This window comes from Rhinolophus hipposideros, assembly GCF_964194185.1.
Source record: "Rhinolophus hipposideros genome assembly, chromosome: 1".
Classification (NCBI taxonomy): domain Eukaryota; kingdom Metazoa; phylum Chordata; class Mammalia; order Chiroptera; family Rhinolophidae; genus Rhinolophus; species Rhinolophus hipposideros.
The window spans coordinates 37,423,907-37,444,933 of NC_138047.1; the positions used below are offsets into that span (position 1 = coordinate 37,423,907).

General features: G+C 42.0%; 2 protein-coding genes across 6 annotated transcripts in view; one reads left to right on the forward strand and one right to left on the reverse strand.

The window, feature by feature from the left end:
* Positions 1–72: 72 nt before the first annotated feature.
* RPL9 (ribosomal protein L9) lies at positions 73–4,645 on the forward strand. Of its 5 annotated transcripts, none has more exons than XM_081056536.1 (8): positions 73–123; positions 577–623; positions 722–837; positions 1,415–1,510; positions 2,924–3,056; positions 3,883–3,963; positions 4,185–4,299; positions 4,550–4,645. In XM_081056536.1, exons 2-7 carry the CDS (start codon positions 578–580, stop codon positions 4,289–4,291), a joined length of 579 nt encoding a protein of 192 aa, XP_080912662.1. In that variant the 5' UTR covers positions 73–123; position 577; the 3' UTR covers positions 4,292–4,299; positions 4,550–4,645. The 5 variants fall into 5 exon arrangements, with proteins under 5 accessions (XP_080912662.1, XP_080912666.1, XP_080912665.1 ...); XM_081056540.1 differs by having other exon boundaries at positions 116–447; XM_081056539.1 differs by having other exon boundaries at positions 116–278.
* A 3,901-nt stretch (positions 4,646–8,546) lies between these two features.
* The window catches only part of KLB (klotho beta), a 33,560-nt gene continuing 21,079 nt past the window's right edge, over positions 8,547–21,027 (reverse strand). The window contains exons 4-5 of the mRNA XM_081056485.1: positions 15,017–16,160; positions 8,547–10,334 (exon numbers count right to left, since the gene is read on the reverse strand). Of these exons, the coding sequence (XP_080912611.1) occupies positions 9,880–10,334; positions 15,017–16,160 (1,599 nt within the window). The 3' untranslated portion in view covers positions 8,547–9,879. The remainder of the gene's footprint in view (positions 10,335–15,016; positions 16,161–21,027) is intronic.

Consider the following 21,027-nt stretch of genomic DNA (forward strand, 5'->3'; position numbering starts at 1 on the left):
TGCCTTGCGATTGGTTGCTTTCACCTAGTGTCGTCGCGCGCTGAAGACGCCATACGCAGGGCCCTTACGGCTACAAGAACGTGATGACGACAGACGTTCTCTCTTTGCTGAATCTACTGCGAGGTGAGGATGTGTGAATAGTTGGTGGGCCCTGGGAATCTGAAGCCATCGTCGCGGAAAAGCCAGCGGCGAGCCTGTGGCTCTCGGAGCTTTTATCCTGGTTGTCCCCCTGCGCGGCGAGCGCCATATGCATGTGGTGGCGCTGGGATTCGACCCCTGTACTGGGCTTTTAGGCCTAACCCCCGCCCCTCAGCCTTGCCGGGATGGCGCCTCCCTGATAGGGCTCCCAGGGTTGCGCTGAACGAGAGTTCGCCGGCTGGCGGGCCTCGTGACACCGGCTTAGTATTGCTCCTTGCAGGGCAGAACGCAGCGGCGGCCGCTCTCCGTGTGGGCCTCCCTTTACCTTCCCCGGGAGTTTTGCCTGCCGGCCTCCGGTGGGAGAGAAGCTCTGGGCGGCGTAGTGGGGTGGAAAACAAGCCTCCGCGCGCTTTCTTATCCCAAATGTTTGTATTTCAGGATGAAGACCATTCTCAGCAATCAGACTGTGGACATTCCAGAAAATGGTACGTGACTTAATATTTGCTTCTTTTTTTTTTTTTTTGCGTCTTTACTGCATGTTCTAGACCTCATTCAGAGGCCTTACAAATGCATTCTCTCTTAGTGGACATCACCCTGAAGGGACGCACCGTTATCGTGAAGGGCCCCAGAGGCACCCTGCGGAGGGACTTCAATCACATCAATGTAGAACTCAGTCTCCTCGGAAAGAAGAAGAAGAGGGTGAGTTTTTGTTTTGTTTTGTTTTTTTTTTTTTGACACCTCAATTGCATGTTGGGAAAGTTGTGATTTAATAACACCAAAATTGGTTCTTTAAAAATTAAAGAGGTGTAATGTTTTAGCTTAAATTTGGTGTCCAAATTGTTGCCAGCTTTAGTGTGAGCGTTTTAGCGAAGTTGGAAAACTGAATTCTGAGTAGAGTGGATTATAAAGTTCGATATTGGTAGTCCTCATTAGTGGCAGGTCTTAATACTACTACAGGTGAGGTTTGTTTTCCTCGTGATTGTTTTGTAAGAATCTTAGGAACGAGGCAGTAGACTTTTACACCGAGCATTTTAGCTTTCTAAAAAGGAAGTTTGATGCAACGTGTACAAAAATGAGTGTTTCTGGGTTGTCACTCCTTCGTGAAATTGTGTCCCTGTGATAATTAATAGAAAGTTAATTATTGAAGGCTTTACATGTGGTTGCATTTTTCCAGTTGAAAATCATGTACTTTAATGACATACTAGAATTTACTTTGTTTTCTTCCAAGCCTACTCATTCCAGGAAAGAATGGGCTAAACTTTTTGTTCTTTTGCAGCTTCGGGTTGACAAATGGTGGGGAAATAGAAAGGAACTGGCTACTGTTCGCACTATCTGTAGTCATGTACAGAACATGATCAAGGGTGTTACACTGGTAAGCAGACCCGTCAGACTACTTTGTTTAGGAAGGGGAGCTTTCTTGGCTGTACTTTATGCAATAGAAATGTCTACTGCAGAGAAGACATGTAATTACTGAGATGCTTGAATTCTAGAACGCGGAAAACGTAATTTTGGCATCCTTATCTTTAGGATTAAGTGATAAATGGGAGTAAAGACCAGATGGTCTTAGTATGTTGATGGTGTTTTTCACACAAAATTAGATTCATGTCTTCAGGATGCACTTTTTTTTAATAGGAAATGTAGCACATAAGGTAGGCTTTGAGGTTCGTATACCTCACCACTAAGTCCTGTGGGGATAGAAAAAGATGGATCTAATTTCTGAGCTCCCTGTCCATTTCCCTAAAAGCATGGTTGATGTCACTATTCTCTTTTTAAACCTTCCTCCCTCCCAGCCTTTAAGATAAAATTTATGCTTCTGCCTTTGCTGAAATACTGTTCATTAAAACTCAGCCTATCTAGAGTACCCCTGGTAATGGCACCCTGTACTTAATTAACTCCATTATAACCCTATCTTGTGTTTCTCCTTGCTCCCAAGCCAAGTTCTTTGAAGGCAGGGTATCCTTGCCTTCCTTGATATCCTTACTTCTTGCCATCTGGCTGGCCTACCTTAGTAACTCAGTAAATGTTAGTCTAATGCCCATTAGTCTAATGCCCAAGATGAAGGGCTTTGGTGTTATTAAAAGAAGCTACCATTGGAGCTGCCGGATGGCTCAGTTGTTTAGAGTGGGAGCTCTCAACGAGGTTGCCAGTTCAATCCCTGCATGGGATGGTGGGCTGCGCCCCTTGCAACTGAGATTGAAACGGCGACTGGAATTGGAGCTGAGCTGCGCTCTCCACAACTAGATTGAAGAACAACGACTTGGAGCTGATGGGCCCTGGAGAAACACTGTTCCCCAATGTTCCCCATTAAAAAAAAAAAGAAGCTAGCATTGTTTACTGTAGGTTTATAGGAAGTAGTAAATACCTTTTTTTTAAAACTTTTATTTATTTCAAGTGTGTTTTCCAGGACCCATCAGCACCAAGTCAAGTAGTTGTTTCAATCTAGTTGTGGAGGGTGCAGCTCACAGTGGCCCATGTGGGGATCGAACCAGCAACCTTGTTGTTAAGAGCACCGTCCTCTAACCAACTGAGCTAACCAGTTTCCCCTCTGGTAATTAAGAATTAAAATAAATCTTAAGCGAGGAGACACTGAAAACAAATATTTGTGTATAAAATTTTTGTTACGCTTGGTTCAGGTGACAGTTGTTATAAAATCTTGACAGTGAGTGCTATGTGAGGACTACTTCATTTTTAAATAAGTATGATTGTAAGCACCCTATAAAATTTAAAAACTGGATTTCTTGTCTTTTAAATTTCTCAACATCGATAATTGTTTACTTTAACATAGGGCTTCCGTTACAAGATGAGGTCTGTGTATGCTCACTTCCCCATCAACGTTGTTATTCAGGAGAATGGTTCTCTTGTTGAAATCCGAAATTTCTTGGGTGAAAAGTACATCCGCAGGGTTCGGATGAGGTCAGGTATGTGCATACCTTCAGATAGGATTCAGAAATTCTTCCTTTATACTTGTGAGACATTGTGCTTTGGGTTGGCTATAAATAAAACTAGATTAATTTCAGAATTGTCTATTTTCATTATGCTTATAATAACTTTGTGTTAATGAAGGCTTTACATACCAATTGTGGTTCCTGAAGGCTTTTTTTTTTTTTTTTTTTTTTACGTTGGAGTAGTTTGCAGAGCATGGTAGTTGTGTTTTTTGAAAGGACCGTTTAAATGGTGGTTAATAGCATAGACTCTGACTAGGTTCAGTTCTCAGGTCTCATTAGCAACCTTGGGCAAATCACCTCTGTATCTCATGTTACTCATCGGTAAAATTAGGAACATCTAATGATTAAATGAGTTAAAATTGAAATGCACATGAAACAGTTCTTGCCTGCTACATAGTTAACACTGAAGCATTAGAAAATTTTAAAGTTAAATGCTCGATGCTTTTTTATTCTATTGAGGGGGGAAAGTGGGGGGGAAAGCGATTTTTAGTACCAGTTTAATGGCTCTACAGGAACAGTAGAAATAAACTTGATGGAAGCTTTGTTTAGCTAAATCACACTAGCTGAATACCATCATCTTCTCAAACTCCTTATTTGTATTACAGAGTCTAACACATTCATTTAAGGAGAAATACAAGATTTCAGACCAGATAAATCAAATCCTGTAAAACAAAAACTGGAGACGTTTCATTTAATCTGTGGAATTTTAAAGGGCATAAATTGCTATTGAAATATTTTTAAATTAAGTATTTCCTCTGATTTCATGTTGACATTATGCAAATGCACTCTCTCTTTTTAGGTGTTGCTTGTTCAGTATCTCAAGCCCAGAAAGATGAGTTAATTCTTGAAGGAAATGACATTGAACTTGTATCAAATTCAGGTTGGTGTGTTTATTCCTACAAAATTTTGTGTGAATCTTGTAGTTGAATACATGCTGTTCATTTTGGGAGCTTTTTTGTATTGTGGAAATTAAATCAAAAACTATCCCAAAGATTCAGGTTTTCTAAGTGTAAAATACTTTTTATATTTATGTTAAAATAAGTTTCTTTTAAGGTAGATTTGGCTGATAAAGTAATTGCCTTATCTTTGTCACTCTTACAGCTGCTTTGATTCAACAAGCCACAACAGTTAAAAACAAGGACATCAGAAAATTTTTGGATGGTATCTATGTTTCTGAAAAAGGAACAGTTCAGCAGGCTGATGAATAAGGTGTAAGGTAGGTCTTAAGTTTTATTACTGCTTTATTTGGGTGTCTCAATTTATTAACAGACAGATTAGAGATGTAATGGCAGAAAATGAAGAATTGCATCTAAAACAGAAAATTTGGCAGAATAAGATGGAATTGATGCATGTATTTAATATGAACCAGTAAGTGATAATCTTAAAGTATGTTTTAGATTAAAGTTGGCCTTTTCTGGGCAAGGGTATGGATGGAGATTTACAGGCATTTTTATTTCTTTTTACAGTTGTCCAGCTACAGAAGCACCAAGATATCAAGACACAGAGCGAATCTGAACTTTGTGATATTTTGAAGGCGCAATAAAAGACATGTATTGATTTGGGACTTTTTTCTTAAACTGATTATAATTTCCAGGTATTTGGCAGGTAAACAGTTAAGTAAATTCCAACGTGCTAAAAACAGTAACAGAAGGAACAGTTTATTCTAGACTTCCTGGAAGAAATGACTTGAATCTGGTTTTTTGAAGGCATATCAAGGGTATTTCAGGCAAGAAGAATATGGTATCAGTGATAAGCAACTCTATGGCTGTTAATTATCAGGTGCAGAATTTGGGGGGATGTTCTGAAGATGTTCATGCAGAGGCATGAATTTGAATATTTGTGAGACAAGTGAGCCTGAGTCAGTTGTCTGTGTACCACTAACTTGTGCAGAAGCAGTGGGAAGAATAAGGTGCTAACCACCTTAGCAAGCATTAGAAGACGCAGTTGTGTTCCTGATGAACCTGGTATCTGTGGTCCAAGGTCTTCAGTGTCCTCTACCCTCCCTCAGCCATTTACTCCCATATCCTAGTCCTTGATATTTTTAAAAACTGATAATCCTTTCATAATCTCTGAATTCCATGTGTTATACTTAAAGTATGTTTGGTTTGATTATAATGGTTAAAAATTTTTTAAGTGGATGAAATGATAAATCTGGGATTTGCTTTGAAATACTTCTGGTGTGGGGTGGGAGTAGGTATTGGATAGGGTTGTACTAGGCGAAACAAGTTACTTACAAATTTATTGATACTGAATGGGAATTCACTATACTGTCGCTATTTAATATAGTGTTGAAATTTTTCATAATGTGGAAATGAATCAAAAAGCCCTGCACATTTCACCTGGATTAGTATAATAACTTTTTTTTTTAATTGGGGAACTGTTTTTCCAGGACTCATCAGCTCCATGTCAAGTCGTTTTCAATCTAGTTGTGGGGGGCGCAGCTCAGCTCCAAGTCAAATCGTGTTTAATCTAGTTGTGGAGGGCACAGCTCACTGGCCCATATGGGAATTGAACCAGCGACGTTGGTATTATGAGCACTGCTCTTTAACCACTGAGCAAACTGGCCGCCCGGTGTAATAACCTTTTAACTGGTAACGTTTGCTCCTTCCCCCATGTTTTCAGCAGCAGCCAGAGTGTATTTTTCAAACTCAACTCCCTCTTAACCTTTCTGACACACTGACTGAACAGATCTTCCTGTTCATCAGTGTCACTGCCTCTAAGCCTTCAAGTTGTCTTGCCCCTTGGAGCGGCCACTTCAAGTTTGTAGTCAAATGTTTTCAGTGAAGCCCACTTTGACCACACTACTAATAGTGCTCTCTCCTTATTTTTTTTGCTGCTATAAAGGAACCTTCCTGAGGATTCAGTCTTTTCTACAGAGGGATATTCTAAGTACCTGGAACTGTTTGACACATAGCTATTTGCCAAGTGAATGGTACCCAGATTGCCAGGGAGGTGCAAGTTATAAAGACCCACAGCAATAACAATGGGACTGGAAAGATGTTTTGGAAGGTTTAAATAGGATTTCAAAGCTGAATGTGAGGAAGAAATTTTCAAGGGACTATCACAGGTAAAGAGGTGTTAATACTGAAAGTGTCAGTATTAACTTCAATATAAAGACCCATAGCAATATACCATGTTTTCCCGAAAATAAGACCTAACTGGAAAATGAGCTCTAGCATGATTTATTTTTCAGGATGACATCCCCTGAACATAAGCCCTAAGGCGTCTTTTGGAGAAGAAATTAATAAGACCGGGTCTTATTTTCAGGGAAACATGGTAGGTGCTAGTAGCAGCTGTGAGAGTAGATGTGATTTTTCCAAGAGTGAAGGTGGGTTGGTATGCTGGGTGAGACCTTTATAGGAGGTAACTTGGAGAGGTTGGTTATCTGTAGCTAAGGAGTGATTCCATTTAATAACTTAGATATGGTAAATGAAAGTCTGGATTCCCCAGAGAAGACTTCCATGTCTTCTGTGTCTACTATGGATAAGCTTTTGTGTGTTATGCTCCTAACGTTGAGGTGTAGGAGTCCACATTTTATAATGAGAAAATACTCAAATAATCCAGTTGACCCATATCATGGGAGCATGTGGAAAGCAGTGTTGGGGCAGCACCCAGTTGCAACACCAAACCCATTCACATTCCACAGTTCTTAAAATTGACTAAAGTGTTACCGGTTTATTTGGAATAAATTACACTGAGAATTAACCAGTCACAATGTACTGACCTAATTTTCCAGAAACTTAAAACACTTTTAAGGTAGTTCTGTGTGTGTATATATATATGTACATACACATATGTATACCATGTTAACCCCTAAAATAAGACCTAGCCGGACCAGCAGCTCGAATGCGTCTTCTGGAGCAAAAATTAATATGAGACCGGGTCATATTAATTTTTGCTCCAGAAGACGCATTCGAGGTGATGGTCCGGCTAGGTCTTATTTTTGGGGAAACGGTACGTGTATCAAAGACTTGTTAGTGAAAGAGTTATATTGAATACACAAGTGTAACATAAGTTAAACAGGTTAAACAGGTTTTTTTCCAAGAAGTCTCAGAAAAACTTTGTTCTAAAGGTCTTATCCTGTCAAAAGCTGTCAACAGTTTCTAATGGACCTTTTATGATTTTTAAATGAGTAGGATAAATCCAAATAGTAAGTATAGTCGATCATAAGCCAGATTGTTTACCTAAGGATTCTTCAGTGGTGATGGCTTGAAAATCATTAGGTTGGTACAAAAGTAATTGTGGTTTTCGCAATTGCTTTTAACCTTTTAAACCACAATTACTTTTGCGCCAACCTAATAGTAAAGTAATTCCCAAGTGGCATAAAGGGAGGACTGTAAGCACTGGGTTTGGGATTTTAATATTTGGGAGCGTTATGGCAAGGCAGCAAGTTAGAAAAAGAAGGACATAAGTTTTAAGCGTGAGCTCTAAATCTAAAGACATTAAAAAGTGATGCTTACGGACTTGTAAACCATGAATATAAGATACAAATAGCACAAAAAAGAGACCAGAAAAGCAAAACTTAAATTTAATTCTAAATCTTTGTTATTCGTAGGCTAAATATGCACTTCTTTTTCAAAACCTTGGATGTTACAGATCTTAAGAAGTTGGGAATGAGTTAACTGATACTTCTGTAGTAATCACTGGAGATCTGGGTCAGTGAATCCATGTGGTACGAAGGGGGGAAAAACTGAGCCAAGTGATTCTTACTGAAATATATCAGTGTAGTTAATACCAGACCTGACAATTAAGTTCGTGAACTCATCCCAGAAAAAGTTCTACATACCTCATTGCTGAATATCACTACGGTCCCTTTCAAAGTACTCCCCTTGGGAAGCTATGCACCAACACCAGCGCCCAGTCCACCCTTCAAAGCAATTTTGGAACTCTTTCTGGAAAGGCCATCAGAGCTGTTGTATTACCCTTGATGTCCTGAATGTCATCAAAATGTCTCTTCCTTTCAACATTTTGGGTAAAGAAAGAAGCCATTGGGGGCCAGAAAGGTGAGTGTGTGTGGGGGAGTGGTTCTAATACAGTTACTGTTTACTGGCTAAAAACTCCCTCACAGACAAGTGCCGTGTGAGCTGGTGCATTTTCATGATGCAAGAACCATGAATTGAGGAAAAGTTAGGTTATCTAACTTTCACACAGCCTTTTCAGCACTTCCAAATAGTAAACTTGGTTAACTGTCCAGTTGGTACAAATTCATAATGAATAATCCCTCTGATAATCTAAAAAGGTTAGCAACATCATTGCAACAAGTTCTCGAACTTAATTGTCAGACCGAGTATATTAAAAACAGTTGACCAGTTATTGTAATTTTGTATAGCCTCAGGTCCACTTAGTGAGTTCTCAAAGAGAAAATACCAAAAATTCTTTGGAAAGGCTAACCTAAAAACTGCTATGGTTGGAGGAGTGAGTACAGTGGGGGCAAGGAGAACAGAAAAAAACAAGCAAAAGTTTAGTATTTTGCCAGCCAAATAGCAAATTTATTTCTCATTTCTTTTGCAATTACTCGAACAATTATGTTACCTCTACAGTATCATTGAAACATTGCTATTCATTATCACTTAGAATCATATCTATGAAATTGGGCTTCTGACATAATAGGTGGACCCAGAAAACAAATCACAATTGCCTTAATTTAGGGTAGTTTCCTACAAAGGCTTTTTGAACCAAAAGAATTTTTCTTTGACTTTTAACAAAGTCTAAATTCCTGCAGAGGGTGGATAGTGACTAGCTACTGTGTGCAATGGGTTATTTAGTGTTGATTAACCTAAAGAAACAATCGGTATAAATGGGTTTACATTCAAGATTTCTGACAATGGTTCACTGAACAAATCTTGAGTACAGAGTTCAAGAAAGTCAAACTAGCAAGTACAGATTTAAGGATTTACTTTATCCCAGCTTCAAAAGGTCCAATGTAAAAAGTTAACTCATTCAGACAATCAACATTCGGAATTGCATCGAGAGTCACAGTTGCTAGGTCCAGATATGGCAGCATTCTGTGCCTTGAGAGGTCGATCCATCTATGCATACAGTATCTTCACAGGCATTTGTGTCTAGCTCTCCTTAGTACTCTTACCATTCCATGAAGTGAGTTTTGGAAGTTAACCTTATTTTTAAAAAATCAGATCTGATAAAAGACCTCAAAATTACATGCTTTATAAATGTTTGATAATTTTTTTCTACTGAGTAAAATTAAAGGAATGTGCCTAAGAGTGTGCTGTAACTGGCTACAGATAAGGACTGTTTACCCTACTGTGTTTTTTCCTTTCCATTTGAAAATCACTCTGTCTTAAAGGGGAAAGCACCTTGTTAGAAGTGACAGAATATAGCACTATCCAGTGTTAAGAGTATTAAATCTCTGGTATGGAGTATAACAAAAAGTTGCACTTTTTCAAAAATTTCTTTATGCTAAGTAGCTATAGGTATTTATAAAAGATAGCTATGGGGTGGCTGGTTAGCTCGGTTGGTTAGAGCATGGTGCTGATAACACGAAGGTTGCCAGTTCGATCCCCACATGGGCCACTGTGAGCTGCGCCCTCCTTAAAAAAAAAAAAAAAAAAAGATAGCTAGAGAGGAATGATGGAAAATAGCTCATCAAACGTCCTGAAGCAATGTATCATAATCCTTATAGTTTACTGTCTACAAGCCTTTATCTTCATATCCAAGAATTCACTGTCGTCAACAGTAAACACCTAAGGGAAAATTCATTTGAACCACACAGCAGAGACATTGTCATCACCTTGGCTACCACAACTGTGTTCTACGATATAGGCATATCTTTTGTGAGTTACTGGTATATGGAACTGGAGTGAATTTTGAAACTTTCTGTCATGCAAACAGAAATAGGGTCAGTTTGGCTACAAACTTTCTTGTGGGTTTCCTCTAATGGTATATGTTGTAAGTTATTTGTTTTCCAAAATGTTCTTCTCTTTCGCTTATGAAAAATGGCAATTGATAAAAGTAGAACCAGGGTGGAGAAGAAGCAACAACTAAAAAATATCAGTGGCGTCTTCTGTGCAAGAAATAAGCAGGAAATGCACTCCGTGTTTATTTGCACCTGGCTGCATATATGATTGCTGTCCTCAGAGGGGAAGCCACTGTTGTTGATGAGGTGGTTGTAAAACTGAATTGAGGACTTTGCTTTGAAATCAGATGTGAAGAATCCAAATTTGCGCTTAGATTTTTCTTCAGTCAGTTTGAATGCATAATAGCCTTTGATTTTGACTTTATCAAACAGGTATGCTGAAAAATATCAGAAATGAACATTATAAATCACAACTATAAAATATCTTTGAAAAAGATGTTTTCATTGAAACAAGGTAAACATGTCCATAAGTGATTTTCATTAAAGGGCTTTTTGACATTCTTCTATAATTGATATTAAGGTGAAAATATGTGTAATAATTTAAGTTTAAATTTTGAAGTAAAACTTTGATGCATATATAATACAAAAATATCCGGGAGGTGGGGGAGCAAATTTAAGAATTGGAGGTATGAAGGTCAAAGGACTGTCACTTTTGATCATAGGGTCACAGCACGAAAGTCTTGCTTATTTGGTCTGCTTCCAAACCTCAGATGTGCCCTTGTGCTGCCAATAACCACACTTGGTTTCCCCAAATCACTCACTCTGTCCTGCTGTTTTCACCTTTTCTATGTCCTCAAACTTACAGCACCTCCTTTGTCATCCTTGCTTTGAAGTGATGACCTTCCTACTTCACTGAAAAACAAGCACTCAGGGCACTTCTCCAATCTTTCACAATCACGTCTGTCTACCCACCTACTGACTAAACATGTTGTAACTTCTGGTATCTTAAAAGCACCCACCTCCCTTGATTACACATCCTCTAGTTACCTTGCACAGGACTAGCTCCTGTTCGGTCTCTCACTGATTTCTCATCTCCGACCTCTGAAGTCTGAAGTGTCCTAGGACTCTGCCCCTTCTCTATGGTTGCTCCCTTAGCGATTTCATTAAGCCCTATTTTTAAAAATCCATTTGCTCTTGAGTCCCAAATTTGTATCTCAGCCCCAGACCTCTCCTCTGAACCTGAGACTGTTGTATCTATTAGCCTACTTGACATCTAATTGGATCTCTAATGGACATCTCAAACCACCTGTGCAACACTAAAACAACTCTTCCAAAAGCCCGTGCCTACCAGTCTCCCTAAACCTGGTAAATGGCCACTTCATTATTTAAACCAAAACCTCGGAATCATTTTTCACTTTTACCTCACACCCCACACCCAATCCTGTTGACTTTATCTTCAAACTATATTCAGAATCTAGCCCCTTCTCACCATCTCCACTTTTTGTTTTTTGGAGTTTCTGCACAGTGTTTTTTGGCTAGTGTCTAAGGAATTTGACATTAACACTAATATCCTCATATATGCCCTAGGGGGGGAAATGCGCCTTTTCCCTTAAAAATGAAAATTTAAAATACCCAGCGTCGTTGTAGGTAAAGTACGTTATTGTACTCTCTTGCTTTGGATTCCCCAACTTTCTGGTTCCAAATGTAGTTACAGTCCTAGTATTGCTTGCGTCTGGGGCTTGGGGCTTGGGATGAGGGTCTGTCCCGTGTGGCGAAGCAGGGCCCCTGGCCCGAGTGGGGAGGCCCGAAGGCGGAGAACGCGAGCAAAGATTTGCGACGTTCGATGCAGACCCTTTTCCCCAGGGTGCGGGGGGCTGGGGGGACGCCTTTTAACCAGTGCGTAGGAACCAGGGAACAGTGCTGAGGCTCAGGTCCAGGAGAAACAGTGCTGAGGGCTTCGGCCTCGGCTGGCCAAGGGCTGCACCCCCACCCCATCCCCAATTCTAGACTTACCTCCGTGCCAACCGGACAAGCGGACCCTCACCCCAAGCCCCACGCCCCGGGGCTCAAGCACTACCAGGACTGTAACTGGGTTTGGAAGCAGAAAGTGGGGGAATCAAAAATAAGAGAAGACGAAACCTACTTTACTACGAGGGTGGGTGTTTCAAATTTTTGTTTTTTAAAGGAAAAAGGCTGCCGCAGGCGAGCGGTTCGCATCAGTACCTCCCCGCTCCACAGGCTGTGCATGTCTGGAAGAGGCTTCAATTTCCAGTACTATTGCAGCCTGGGGTGAACTATCTCCAAAGTCGCGATCCACGACACCCCTAAGAGCCAGATGGCCAAACGCTCATAAGAAAAAGAACCACCACAAGACCGGGCCATGGAGCGATGGGGGTGGCGGCGGCGGTAAGCGCGCGGCAATGGCGGCAAGGAGGCCGCAGACGGTCGGTCGCCACCCCTCCGCTGTCCGCAATGGTTGCGCCGTGACGTCGCTGCGCTTAGTCCGAACGCGCTGCTATAAAAGCGCTGCGGCTCGTGCTCCAACCACAACTGCAGCGGGCGGCGGGGAGGCGGGCGGGGAGGCCGGCACGGAGCGGGCGGCCGCGGCGGGCAAGCGGTGACCGCGCTCCTCCGCAGCTCTGCCCCTCAGCCCCTCTCTCTGACTTTGAGAACATCACGGTCGGTGATGGTTCCTTCAACGCTCACTGCGAGGTGTCATCCTCCTGCTGCCACAGCGTCTCCCTGGCCGAGGGACAGTCCTACAACCACTCACTCGCTGACTTATCCAGCTTGGGCTCTCCTGTCAGTGCGCAGGTAAGGCTGGCTTTGCGCCACCCAAAGGCCTGGGGCTCGGCGTCACCAGGAAGGAAGCACCGGGTGGGACTCTCAGGAAGACTAGTCAGGTACCTCTTTCGCTGGGGATGGAGGCTATCCGGCCCCGAGCAGCCCTATCTCGGGAGCTCAGACTTGTTCCGAGCGCATCCATGCTTATAGTAAGAATCAGGGTCTGCCCACCCCACTCCCCCCTCATTCTGAGCTGTCTTCAATCCCGCACTCGTCACTGGTCTCTGACATTAGCTGAGGCATACGTGTCCCAAGCAAAGACTTGCAAACTTACCATCTCCACGTTTAATAACCTGATCCAACCCACCATTATCTGTTACCTATGAGTAGACTAGTACAAACACTGTTTCTGTGTTGCTCCTTTACAGTTGACAAGCGAAAAATTTTGAGATATCCTAAATTAAATTACAGCTGGACAATGGGAAGAAGAGACAAGGAGTTTGGTCAGCTAACAAAGCCAAAACCAACCAAAGATTGCTCACATTCCTAAATGTATATTGAAACTTTGAATCAACTTCCAGGTGGCTAGTTCAGCTCTTATCTAAAAAGGGATGCCCATCACCAGACTCCACCGCATCTTGCTTATATACGAGCTTTCTGGACTGTTGTCCACAACCAATCCAGAAGCATCAAATACTTCCTTAGGGACTATGCACCTATCCCAGAACTGTCTCCACTTCACTTCCCCACCTTCGTTTATCTATAGCCAATGTAAATTCAAAACAATTTACATCTTTCTTCCCTCAAACCCACTGTATAAAAATCTCAGTCAGCTCCAAGGCAGTGGACATGTGTCTCTTTTCCATGTAGCACTGCTGGTGGTGGTTCAGGCTGCATGCCCCAGGATCTGTCCTTTTCCTGGCCAGCATATGGCTCAAGAAACCCTCAGAAGAGCTTTCAGCCATGAAAAGGTTTGGTTTGACATAGCATATTCACAAAAGAGCAGCCAGAGTGATTCTTTTAAAGTGTTAAGTTAGATCATGTCACCCTTCTGTTAAAAACCTTCCCGAACCTTTCTATTTCACTCAGTGTGAGACCCGGAATTCCTACAATGGCCTGCCAACCCCTACCTGACCTGCCTCTTTCTTTACCTTCATGGCCTCATCTTTTCTTTACTTCCCCCCTTGCTCATTCTTCTCTACACTCATCCTTCCTTATCCTCACACAGGCCAGGCATGCTCCATCAGGGTTTCTGCATTTGGTATTCCCTTACCTGGCACTCTGTTTCCAAATAACTGCATGGGTTTGCTGCCTCACCGCTCCAGATCTTTGAAGACTTCCCTAACCACTCTATTTAGAGTTGTAATCACTTTCCTTTCTCCCACCCCGGGCACCCTCTTCCCTGCTCTATTTTATTTCTATAGACCTTTTCACTTCTGACACACTATATCTTATCTGTTTGTTGACTCTTAATCCATAAAAATATAAGCTCCATAAGGACAGTAATAATTGTTTTGTTCAGTGATGATATAGTGCCCAGGACAATTTTTGCCCATATTAGATGCTCAATGAGTATTTGTCAAATGAGTAAATTTCTGGGAACTTTTTGCTGCTTCAATAAATCAATCAGGAACATTTAAAATTAAGATTTAAAGAATGATAATAGCCAATGCTGGGAAGAGTATATGAGATAAGTACTCTTAAACACTGCTGTTTATAATGTTTGACTAATAATTCCATATTGGTTAATCCATCCTAAGGAGATAATCAGAAATGAAGACAAAGATTTATACTTGTGTACAAAGATACCTATTTTTTTAGTAATTAAAAAAATCTAAATATTAAACATTAGAGGAATGGTTAAATACATGGAGACATGGCCATATGGTGAGATATTAAGTAATCATTAAAATAATGTTAACAAGGAACATGGAATACATTAAAATGTGATATTGAGAAAACGGATACAAGACTACTATGGCATGAGCTCAGTTGCATTAAAAATGTCTAGGAAGCACAAGTCTACGTGTTTGGGGGAGTCAGATTTTGGGTGATTATTTTCTCCCTTCCTTCCTTCCTTCCTTCCTTCCTTCCTTCCTTCCTTCCTTCCTCCCTCCCTCCCTCCCTCCCTCCCTCCCTCCCTCCCTCCCTCCCTCCTTCCTTCCTTCCTTCCTTCCTTCCTTCTTTTCTTTCAATACTTTTCTGTACTTGCCAAATTTTCCTAATGAGCTGACACTGTCACTAACGAGCCTATTCCATTCCCCTCATTTTTTTATTCACATTAGCTGGAAATGTCATATACTTCGCTGTATCTGAAATGGCCCACGAACCTCACCTTTCAAGGTCTCCTGAATGTATTTCTCTAAGTAGTACTTTCGGAGTTCATCATTTTCCAGAGATTGGTCGTCGATGCCATTGGCTGTGATGTAAACATCCATGTCTCCATAGTGCCTTTGGATCCAGCTCAGCACCTTTCGCTGCCCCCAGGGCAGCACAGCCAGGCGGGTGGGGGAGCTCAGGCAGGTGATGTCCTGCAGAAACTGGACGTCCCTGTCCGCGTTGTAGCGGCTGCCGTTGTGGCGCGCGTACATCACGTACCTGGTAGTGAAGTGGTTCAGGGCACAGAAGTCAGCAGCGCCCTTGACCAGCTTCTTTTCCTCCTTGGTAAACTGAGGCAACGTGGAGCGCGACAGGCCTTGCTTGTTCTTGAGGGCGATGTACTCCCTCATGGCCAGCGGGTAGTCTCCGGTCTTGAAGAGGGGTTCTGCAAACCAGGCGATTTCGAACTGTAGGAAACGCTCGGCCGCCTGCCGGTGCGAGTCGGCGTAGGGGTTGGCGGGTTCCGCCCAGTCCGCGTGCAGGGACAGCGACACGGCCCCGCGCTGCGTGGGCCTGTACTGCTGGTCATAGAGGTGCCAGGCTAGGGCGTGGGCGATCAGCAGGTTGTGGGCGGCCCTATAGGTGTCATTACTAGTGCGTTTGTAGGTGTCACTCAGCCGATTGGGCTCGTTGATGGTGATCCAGAGCTTCACGAGGTCCCCCAGCTCTTGGAAGCACAGCCCGGCATAGTCCTGGAAGGCCTTGGCCGTCGATGGGTTCAGCCATCCTCCACTCTGCAGCAGCGGGATGGGGAGGCCTACGTGGGCGTGGGTCGGGTGGTACAATGTGACCATTGTGGAAATGTTGACCTTCAGTCCCTCACTGACCACACACCTGTAGTACCTCAGAGCTTGTCGGTTAACTGTGAACAGGTTGCCATTGGGAAGGATTGAGGGCCAGTCCAGAGCAAACCGGTAGTGGGTGACTTTCATTCTTGCCAACATATCAAGTTGTCTTTTGATACTGAAAAAATCCGTGCATTGACTTGGCCGTGTTTTCAGCCTCACTCCTTCCACTTGGTACAACAGTCTGTTGCCTGTCACATTCCACACATACAGGTGAGGATCGGTGAACTGTGGGGTGGAAGCCACCAATTCTGGCTGTGAAAAAACAAGCACATTCAGGGTAAGCACCCGGTCTTATATTAAACTAAGACCGGGTCTTATATTAATTTTTGCTCCAACAGACGCATTAGAGCTGATGGTCCAGCTGGGTCTCATGTTCGGGGAAACAGTATTGTATACATCATCAGAGAGGGAGAAGAGCCTCTCACTGACAACAGAGAAAATAAATGATGCATATGTCCTACCTGTGTGTCCCGGCTGACCTGGAGATGTCAGAGAAAAGGCCTGATGGATTATCCTCCCTCTCAGCCCTTGAAATTTCCCAGGGAGACCTGGGCTTGGCTTGAAAAATAAGCCATTTAACAGAAAACACTGAGAAACTGTTTTCCAGTTTATTCATCCTAAAAATCTAGATCATACCATGGGGTCTCCCGTGATTCTGTTCAAGTGCATCAGGATATTGGCTTGGTACCCTCAGTTGAAAGGAATCATGAAAGATGGACTTTTCAAACCCTACCATAAAGTGAAGGCAAAATTAAAATTCCAGTGATAGGGATTTCCCTGAGAACAGCACTTTGGGTTAGAGAAGGCTGGTTGACCCCAGCCACAGTTTCTAAAAGAAACCAATGGGATCAGGTAGGAAACGACCCCTTGCATTTGCTGAATGCAACTCCCTAATGCCTCCTATTTGAAAAGTCCGAGTGATATGGTCACATGTGCCTCATTATGTTCTCCCCCACCCCGTGCCTATGAGTACACATCATTTATTCATCCAACAGGAGAATACTGAACACCCTTTTTATGCAAGGCACCTGGATTATGAGTGGAAAGGACAGTAAGATATTCTCCAGAAACTCACATGTTGACTTTTAGATCTGATGGTGTCTCATTCCCTGCCCCATCCACCAAGGAAACAGCCCTGGATTCCTGTTCTACTTCTGCTCCTTTGAAACTCAGACTTTGCAGCTTAAATAGTGATGGAGCAATCTCCCCCGCCTCACAGGTTTGCTGTGCTCTGTTAACTCTAAAGAACTCTACAAACAGGGTAGACATGACTTGGGTTTAGTTTTCCCTGGTTGCAATCATAGCTAGGCCCTTGAGTCTAAATTAAAACAGCAGAGGGCTTAAGAAAAAAACATTTCTAAATTCAAATTAATAAGAGAAACTAAGAGTTTTAAAAACAACTTATTTTAAAGTACTTTTTCTTCCCATGGCTGAATTTAACCTTTGGTAAATATTTTCCCTCTAATTGTTTTCTCATGTGTCATCTTTCATAGTCTAATTACAAAACCATATCACTGCTCACTTGCCATCTGTCAACCAGTTATCTAGAACATTAAACTGAGAGAACACTGATCAGGTGATCTTGAAGTTAAATTTGTATATAATTATTTGAGTAAAATCCTGCTAGCCTAGAAAGCCAGTTTCAGTGTTCTGAAACATCAGAGAATCATGGTATTGAAAAGATGTTTACAATGGGCAATCTGACCATCGGGTAAGGCAAGATCAAATGAAAATCTGTTTTACTTTTAAAAACCTTCAGAAAGCATTAGTCTTAGCAAGTGGGTGTGATTAATCTGCTAAGAGATCTAGTTAAAAATGATGCCTGTTGGTCTCAACTCTAGTTCCCAGTGCTTTGTTCTAAAATTCTATTCTTTAGTATAAGGGTCTTGGAGAAATGGAGAAATGGCTTTTTCCAGGTCTGGGGCAGGCAAAGAATGAGGTGATGCTGGTACAGCTTGTGCCAGGAAAATAAAGAAGTGCTTGAAAACTGAAAAGGAAATTTTAAAAAGACAGGAGCAGCTTGAAGGAGCCCCATTGGCCAAATTTGGTATAATTTGAACATCAAAAGTTCTAATGAAACAATGACAACAGTGAGTTATAACACACTGAATTTAGAAGAAACCATCTCAGTGAGGTGATCACATTGTAAGGTACAAAATGTTGAATAACTATATTGTACACCTGAACCTAATATAACCAATATAATACTGTATACCAACTATACTTAAATTACAAAATTTAAAAAAACTACCTAATAAATGTGGAAGGAATAATCTAATTAGAAAATCACCATTTTGCAATCTATAAAGCACTAATTCAAGCAAGATTCATAATCAATGTTAAGACCATTGGGTGAAATGTTGGGGAACAGGATATTTATACGGCCTCAAAGTAGCACCATCAAATTACTTCTTATTTACAAATGGAAAAGTACCTTTCAATTAGGAGGTCTGGCAAATGCCACCTTAACCAAGAAATCTAGTGGCTACTATTTCAACTGACATTTTAGTAATGAAACAAACTGACATCATGTACCTTCTCGTGTGATGTATTAGGAAATGCACATCATCTGTGTAGTGGTATATCCAGAAATTGTTAACTGAATCTGATAAAGAAACTATCAGAGAAATCCATGAGACATTCTATAAGCAACTGGCCAGGACTCTTAAAAAATGACAGTACCTTGAGTTTGGGGGACCGATTGTTCTGAATTAGAGAGACTAAAGATACATGACAGCCAATGTGTGATCCTTGTTTGTGATCAAATTTAAATATATATATGACACTTTTGGAACATTAAGGAAATTTAAATATGGATTGTATGTTAGATATTGAATCAATACTAAATTTCCTGAGTTTGATAATATTATAATGAGGTAGGAGAATGTCCTTGTTCTTATGCGATACATGTTAAAATATTTTGGGATGAAGTGTAATGAGGTCTACAACTTTTCAATGGTTCATACAAGAAAAAGACAGATAAAGCAAGTGTGGCAACATGTTAACAACTGGTTAATTTTGCTGAGGGGAATATGGGTGTTTATTGTATGAGTTTGAAAATTTTCAAAACAATATTCAAAGGAGAAAAGAATGGTAAGAGCTTGGGGGAAAATAAAATGGGGGTATGTATAGGTAGGCATAGTAATATTTTTAAAGTGTAACTTTCACTTTATCAGCCTTCTTATAGAGGACATCTAGGTTTTGCCTACACATCACCTATACATACATCCTCCGGCTGATTTTCATAAAGCGTCCTATTTTTTCTTAGCAAACCATTCATCCTCATTCTTAGTCCAACTTCAAGGGGAGCTGACTCCTTGCTGGGCTGCAGGAGTGAACATGAAACCCAGACCTGGTTGATTACAGAATTTCTTTCCCTTGACCCAAGTGATCAGCTTTTGCTCCTACTCGGCGTCCGAGTATGGTCCTCAGAATGGGGCAGACATTCACACCGTCAGTCGATGGGGAACAGATGGAGGTCTTCAAATGAAGCAAGAACTTGCAAGCTGGGTCATGCACAGGCAGGAACACTTGTCTCTCCTGATCTCTCTTTTTGCTGGGTGTGGGGACAGAGCCAGGAGTGCAGTTTCCAGGCTCTCGGCCTTACGTGGAAAGGTCCTGGCTCGGCTAGTAAATGGACATCAACTGTGATTGGATGGCCATCAGCTGTGGCTAGTTGGCCATCAGCTGTTACCAGTGAACCATTGGCTGTTACCAGTGAGCCATTGGCCTCTAATATAACTGCCGAGGCTACGCTAGCAGAAAATGGGGGCTAGCAAGAAGATGGTGGCTGAGCTAGCAAGAGCGATTGCAGTTAGCATGTGAGGTTGGTAGGCAGAGAAGCAGATGGCAAGTTGCGGACCGTGTGGCTCCTGCTTCCTGTGTCTCCAACCCAGCTGCCAGCGAGAATATAGTGGTCTGACTCCCCTATCTATGGCTCTGTGGGTGTTCCTTTTTGGCCTCACCATGTCCTGCGTTCTTATGTGGGAAGTGAGACCAGAGACCTCGCATGACACCCTCCATGACACTGGGTCTGGAATTTTGGAAAATATAAACCCACTTGAAGTGGGAGGGAAAAGATGGCTGCCTGCCCATTCTGTGTGGAGGGGGAGATAGGAATGGAGTAAGTAGGTGGCTCTATAGGGGACACGAACTGAAGGTGAGTCACTGTGTTTATATTACTGTCTGTATCTTTTCCCCTTTTATCACCCTGAGCCTTTACTAAAGTCTTGTTTAAATATCGACAGGGGTTGAAATTCGTAACCTGTGAACTTTGCCCAGTCAAGGTTTGAGCCCTTTGGTCTGGTCCCATCCCTTGAACATCTTGTTGTTTTCCATATGCTTCTCAAATACAGGCAATAGTGTCATACTGTGAGGTCTTCTAGCATGGTGATCAGGAGACAGACAGATTTGGGTCACCTGGACACATTATGGAACCTCCCTAAACTTCAGTTTCCTTGCCTGTAAAATGAGGGTTTTAAGACTAGGCCGAGAGAATGTGCGTGCATACAGCAGTTAAATGGTTGGCACATAATATGGGCTTATGCTATTATTTTGGAAAGAGCACTGTGCCTCTGGAGGCTTGAGGGTTGCCTGTTGCAGTTTTGCCTGTTACGCTGGGCAAGTCACTTAGGTCTCAATTATTAATTGATGCATCTCACTTTGCTCATCTATAAAATGAAGGATTTGGAATAGAGGGTCCGTAGGGTCTCACTTGGCTCTAAAGTTTACGTTATTCATTCACTACACACTGAGCACTTACCATGTGCCTGACACTGCTCTAGAAAGGTATATAGCAGGCAGCAAAGCCTGTAACATCTCCACTTTTTTGTGGAGAAAGTGTGCATTCTAACAGGGAAGACAGGTGATAAGAAAAATGCGTGAAATGGTTACCAAGGGCTGGAAGTCTAGAAAAATGGGGAGATACTGGTCAAAGGGTGTAAACTTCCAGTTATAAAATTAACAAGTTCTGGGGTGGCTGGTTATCTCAGTTGGTTAGAGCACAGTGCTCTTAACAACAAGGTTGCTGGTTCGATCTCCACGTGGGCCACTGTGAGCTGTGCCCTCCACAACCAGACTGAAACAAGTACTTGACTTGGTGCTGATGGATCCTGGAAAA

What these genes read in the sequence shown, in the direction of transcription:
- RPL9 (XM_081056536.1), top strand. Translation starts at nt 578, where the DNA reads ATGAAGACCATTCTCAGCAATCAGACTGTGGACATTCCAGAAAATG. An exon ending in TGTGGACATTCCAGAAAATG is followed by an intron (nt 624 to 721) that starts GTACGTGACTTA and finishes ATTCTCTCTTAG; the next exon opens with TGGACATCACCCTGAAGGGA. An exon ending in CAGGGTTCGGATGAGGTCAG is followed by an intron (nt 3,057 to 3,882) that starts GTATGTGCATAC and finishes CTCTCTTTTTAG; the next exon opens with GTGTTGCTTGTTCAGTATCT.